Consider the following 6,431-nt stretch of genomic DNA (forward strand, 5'->3'; position numbering starts at 1 on the left):
AAATATCTTCTTTTTTTTTTTTTTTTTTACCAAAGCTAGTGGTGACAGTTGGATAAAGAAATTTTTAAAAACTGTTCCCCAAATCTAGTGGTAGCAGTTGTATAAAAAGAAAAAATTTTTTTTTAAATCTCAAAGCTAGTGGTAACAGTTGCATAAAAAGAAATAAAATATGTTTTTTTTATACAAAAGCTAGTGGTGACAGTTGTATAAAAAGAAATAATTTTTATTTTACCAAAGCTAGTGGTGACAGTTGTATAAAAAGAAATAAAATATTTTTTTTCTGACCAAAGCTAGTGGTGACTGTTGGATAAAGAAATTTTAATTTTTTTTTACCCAAATCTAGTGGTAGCAGTTGTATAAAAAGAACTTTTAAAAAAAATCAAAGCTAGTGGTGACAGTTGGATAAAAGAAATAAAATATCCTTTTTTTTTAAAAAAAAAGCTAGTGGTGAGAGTTGATTTTAACCCAAAAAATTTTTCCCAAAGCTAGTAGTGACAGTTGGAAAAAAAAAAGAAATAAAATATTTTTTTAGAACTAAAGCTAGTGGTGACAGTTGGAAAAAAGAAATAATATATATTTTTTTTTTTTTTTTAAATAGATAGAGGTGACAGTAGTATAAAAAGAAATATATAATATTTTTTTAAACCAAAGCTAGTGATGATAGTTGGAAAAAAGAAAAAATATATTTTTTAAAACAGATAGTAGTGACTGTTGTATAAAAAGAGACATCATATATTTTTACAACTGGTATTGGTGACAGCTGGATAAAAAGAAATAACATATTTTTTTTAAACAGAGAGAGGTGACAGTTGTATGAAAAGGAATGAAATATTTTTTTAAACCAAAGCTAGTGGTGACAGTTGGAAAAAAGAAATAATATATTTTCTTAAACATATAGTGGTGACAGTTGGATAAAAAGAAATAGCATATATTTTACAACTCGTATTGGTGACAGTTGGATAAAAAGAAATATTTTTAAAAATTTCTGACCAAAGCTAGTGGTGATAGTTGAATAAAAAGAAGTAAAATAATTTTTTTTACGAAAGCTAGTGGTGACAGTTGGATAAAAGAAATAATATATTTTTTTTAAAACAGATAGTGGTGACAGTAGTATAAAAAGAAATATAATATTTTTTAAACCAATGCTAGTGTGACAGTTGGATAAAATAAATATTTTTTTAAAACAGATAGTGGTGACAGTTGTATAAAAAGAAATATAATATTTTTTACAACTGGTGTTGGTAACAGTTGAAAAAAAGAAATACATTTTTTTACAACAGCTAGAAAAATCTAGTTGTGGCAGTTGGATAAAAAGAATGTTTTTGTTTTTTTACAACAGCTAGTGGTGACAGTTGGACAAAAAGAAATAAAATATTTTGTTACATCTGGTAGTGTTGACAGCTGCATAAAAAGAAATATATATATATATAAATTTGTTTTACAATAGCTAGTGGTGACAGTTGGATTTTTTTAAAAAACACTTTTAAAAAAATTACCAATCATTTTTAATAGAACCGGGGTTATTGCAGGCAGTTGGTACAAAAATGTAAATAAAAAATACAACCACAGCTCGTGGGGACAATTGGTAAATGAAGAAAAAAAATATATATATTGCTAGCGGAGAATATTGGTGATTGGTGAAAAACGAATAAATAAATAAATACATAAAACCTCAGAAAATGGAGACAATTGGTTAAAAGAAAAAATTAAGAAATGAAACCAAGGCTGGTGGACTGTGGAGATAAGTGATTATAATTTTTAAAATAAAAAATAAAATCCCCAGCTAGTGGAGACGGTTAAAAATAAAAATGTGACAAAGCCAGAGCAAGTTGAGACAGTTGGAAAAAAGAACTTTTTAAAGAAAATGAAAATAAACCACAGCTAGTGGAGACAGTTGATTAAACAAATAAATAAATACAAAGTCCTTGGGACAGACACTTTACACGAATTTCCCTCACTTCACCCAGGTGGGAATGGGTAGGCCTACTTGGCCATAGACAGCGAAAGATCTTGTCAGTATGTTAGTGTTTTAGTGCCTATAAAAGGCTGCTTGCACCGTATGCTTCCCAGGAAGTTGAGGTTGTTTCAGAATGCTCTCAGGTCTGCTGGGGTAATAGTATAGAATGTGAAGCGCATTGAGCTTGCTGTTGAGCGGGGATTTGCGCTATACAAATGCTATCTATTACTATTTTTATTATAAAGAAAACATTTAAATAAAGCCACAGCTTTAGGAGACAAGATGTAATATAAAAATAAATAAATAAAGCCCCAGTTTATGAAGCGACATGGACCAAAGAAAAAAACAACTGTTTTGCGTTCTAAGTTCTAAGGGAAATAATTCATGTATTTTAAAAAATCGTATTGGTACTTGTTATATACATGTATTTGTTTCCCATCAACGATATTCATCCAAACTGACGGATGTAAAAAAAATGAAACGAAAACAAAAAGGCCAATGGATGTAGTTAGCGAAAAGAAAAGACAACTCGGATACAATAGAGACGATTGGGGGGGGAAAAAAGAAAGAAAAAAGAAACTGCTAACAGGTAGGATTTTCGTTTTTAAGATGTTACTTAATCATTAAGGTAATGAACAATTACATAATAAGAGTTTTACGGTCAAGGGGAAGCAATTCATGTATTATTTTAATCGTATTAGTATGAGTAGCATTTGTTTCCCTTTAACGATAATCGTCAACAAATGGTCCTTGCTCTCATTTGACCGAGGGTGAGGTGTTGATGGGGTTTTGTTTTAGTATTATAGTAAGAGAGTTTTACGGCACTTGCAACACAATAAAGTCATATAAGTGCCAAAGATTAGAGGTGTTACAAGAGAGTAATAAACACAAAAAAGTAAAAGGAGGGGAGATAAGGACGATAGATGTTTGATAGGAAAGAAGGAACAAACCACACCAGAGCACCCGCCAACCACCCACGTGCTGATGGTTTAGTGTCTGCACCAATGGGATCTCACCGGTGTCTGTAACGTAGCGTCCAGCACTTGGTTGTGACATCACAGGAGACCCGAGTGCGACTCCCAAGTGGGAGACTTATCGACTAGCATCTCGCTCTTTCTGCCGGGATGTAAATGCTGTATCCCTCTCCGCTCGGGTTGGAAGCCTGGTTTCTAAATTGATCTAAACTGTGTCGATGGCGATGTAAAAACACCTACATTAATTAAATCATTTTTTAAAAGATTTCAGCTTGCAGTTACGTTTTTTGTTTTAGTAAGAGTTTTTACGGCACTTGCAACACAATAAGGTCATATAAGTGCCGAAGATTAGAGGTGTTACAAGAGAGTAACAAACACAAAAAAAGAGGAGAGATCAGGACGATAGATGTTTGATAGGAAAGGAGGAGCAAACCACACCAGAGCACCCGCCAACCACCCACGTGCAGTTGGGTGAGTACACACAAAAGGAACAACAATCCACACATCCACTGTTGTGTTGACCTACACCATAAGTTGCTGATGAATAAATGGTGGTGCAGACTTCCCATTCTTTGACCCTTTGTGCACACACAGTACACAGTAGTAGTAGTTACTAGTAGGCCTACACAACACGCCAGGCTGAATCTGCACCTGGCTTTTTTAGCAACACAATAAGGTTGTATAAGAGCTGAAGATTAGAGGTGTTACCAGACAGTAAAAACACAAAATAGAAGGAGGAGAGATCAGGACGGTAGATGTTTGATAGGAAAGAAGAAGTAAACCACACCAAAGCCCCCGCCAACCACCCACATGAATCCCAAAGACAATTATTCTCACAAATCAGCAGACTGAAACAGCTTATCTTATAATAATTAAAACTCATCAACAACAGAAAACAAGCGTTGTTTCCTCAGAACTTTTACTTCAAAACAAAATCTAAAACATGATCATGAAAACCGTACAACATTTTGCGTGAAGTCACGATAGAAAAAACTTCATTGTTGACAGACAAGAAATATTTCCATCAACCGTCACACACGCATCCAACGCCTCACCCCACACCACAAGGATTAGACTGATGAAGAAATGAGTGTACGGAGAAGGAAAGTCAAAGAACAGACGCGACTGAACTGCCGGACCGTGGAAGAGTCAGCTCAATCAAAATGAAACAAAAAGGAAAAAAAACAAAAGTGTAGGCCTGCCGGGTGTAAGCAATGACTTGATCAACCCATGGCACATTTCGCAGAACGCAGACACGCGTTTTCTGTGGAAGCCGGAAATCTTAGAACAGGGGGCGTAAGTTCTGAATAGCTAACAGGAAGTCAGATTCAAAACATCTTACGGATTGCTCAGTTAGGGTAAGTTAATGCTCCCCCTGTTCTAGTGAGGGGAGAAAAGAGAACCAAAGATGGAAGTAGTCGCTGTTGTGCAAGTGAAATCACTTCCAGCCCCACAGGACAGAGTATACAACGTTACTTTAGGACGACAAAACGACGGTCAGACACAGTTCAAGGTCGTCATGTCCTCGGTTGGACATGACGTAAAAAGCTTTTTTGAACAATGAACATTCAACTTGGTCCAACAGATGAGAAATTCACGGCTTCGTTTTCGCCAGTGCTGTAAAACTCTTACGAAAGCGAAGCCATTTTTATAACAATCTCAGTCTAAAACGATGAGAAAGTAAAAAAAAACTATTTTTGGACAATGAACTCCGTCGAACACATGGGAAACTAAAACGTCATTTGAGACAATGAAATCGGCCCAACATTTGACATTTGAGAAAGTAAAAATCTATTTTTGGACAATGAAATCGGCCCAACGTTTGACATTTGAGAAGTAAAACGTCATTTCTGGACAGTGAGCTCGGCCACTGCCTGTGCGCCAGCCTCCTGTTTTGGCGGATCGTCGGGCCTCTCTCTGGCCTCCACCAGAGCTTGGTGCTTGGCCAGGTACTGTGCCCGGAAGGCCTCCAGCTCCTCTTTGCTCGACGGGTGGATCAGTTGTTGCTGCGGGGAAAAATATTGTTTTTTACAAAACGAGGAAAACAATTTTGGTTAGTTTTAGTTTGGTTTTAGTAAGGTTTTACGGTGCTCCCAACTGCCTAAGGCTAGTTTATTTTTAGCAAAAGAATTTTACAGCACTTGTAATACAATAAGGTCATATAAGTGCCCAAGATTAGAGGAGTTATAAGAGAGTAACAAACACAAAAAAAGGAGTGATTAAAGGATGACAGATGTTTGATAGGAAAAAAGAAGCAAAATCCCACCAGAGCACTCACCAACCACCCACTTTCAAAATTTGAGATCTGAAATCCTTGCGTGGGTGAACATCTACCCTTCAACATGTCAAGTGAAATCAATAAAGTAAGTGACGACATGGAGTTGTTTGTTTCAGTAAGGTTTTACGGCGCTCGCAACTGCATAAGGTCATATGAGCGCCAAAGGGTGGATATCAACAGAGAAGTCCTTACAGGGAATCAGACTTACTCTGCTCACCTCTCTAGCCTCAACAACACAAAGTCTGCTTCGACTATCAAAGCACCCCGGAAACAGCGGGTCACAAGAGAGTGACAAACATACAAAAGAAGTAGAGGACAAATTACGATAGTAAGGATGGGGAAAGAAAAAGTAGCAGTTCCCCCTATGTTGTTCCAGCACAGTATGAGCATGACATTGATAAATCAGCCCATCTACAATTGTACTGTGCCTAAGAACATGGTAATGATAATGTCCCCCCTTTGGGAACGGCCTAAAGACACTTCAAGTGAAAGCAAACAAAGTGACCACATGGAGGCAGATGGCCAGATTCACTGACACAGTTCGCCACCCCCGTGATTTCTTGTCCTCGATCCATTTTTAATATCAGTGAAAACAGTTCATAACAAAGAGTGAGCTTAAAAGAAGTCACATTTTCACTGTTTGAAAAAAAATGGAGATACGACAAGAAAGCACTGAGGTAGCCAGTAGTTCAAGCAAAGCGCTGTTATAACCTCGTCACATCGTGGCAGCGAGGGCCACAGGATTGTTTCTGTCCTTGTGGTGGATAGTGAGGATTGCGAAGAATTTAGAGAGCGTTTTCAACCATTCATAGTTTAGTTTAGTTTTAGTAGAGGTTTTACGGCGCTCGCAACTGCATAAGGTCATACGAGCGCCAGAAGATTAGAGGTGTTACAAGAGAGTAACAAACATAAAAAAAGAAAAAGGGGAGATAAGGACGATAGATGTTTGATAGGAAAGAAGAAGCAAACCACACCAGAGCACCCGTCAACCACCCACACATTCATTGTAAGTTGGAGTCTGGATTTAATATATAAACATTCACCTAAGCCCACTGACAGTACAGGAGAAGCTATACGGGCCGACAGATGAACGGAGCAGGACGGCTCAAATATACGACAGATACCGGACTTCAAGTGTGATGCGATCGACAAGAAGAAGATTTTAACATCATAGTTATTGTGTATTGAGGTGTCAGGAAATATTTTGATGTCACCCCCCCCC

At 36.9% G+C, this 6,431-nt stretch overlaps 1 protein-coding gene across 1 annotated transcript in view; it reads right to left on the reverse strand.

Annotated features, from left to right (window-relative positions):
- Positions 1–3,833: 3,833 nt before the first annotated feature.
- Positions 3,834–6,431, reverse strand: part of LOC101852591 — a gene marked incomplete at its 5' end in the record, with an annotated part of 8,230 nt that continues 5,632 nt past the window's right edge. The window contains 1 exon segment of the mRNA XM_013090672.1: positions 3,834–4,937. Within this exon segment, the coding sequence (XP_012946126.1) occupies positions 4,776–4,937 (162 nt within the window).

Source organism: Aplysia californica, unplaced genomic scaffold (genome assembly GCF_000002075.1).
Source record: "Aplysia californica isolate F4 #8 unplaced genomic scaffold, AplCal3.0 scaffold01410, whole genome shotgun sequence".
NCBI classification, from domain to species: Eukaryota; Metazoa; Mollusca; class Gastropoda; order Aplysiida; family Aplysiidae; genus Aplysia; species Aplysia californica.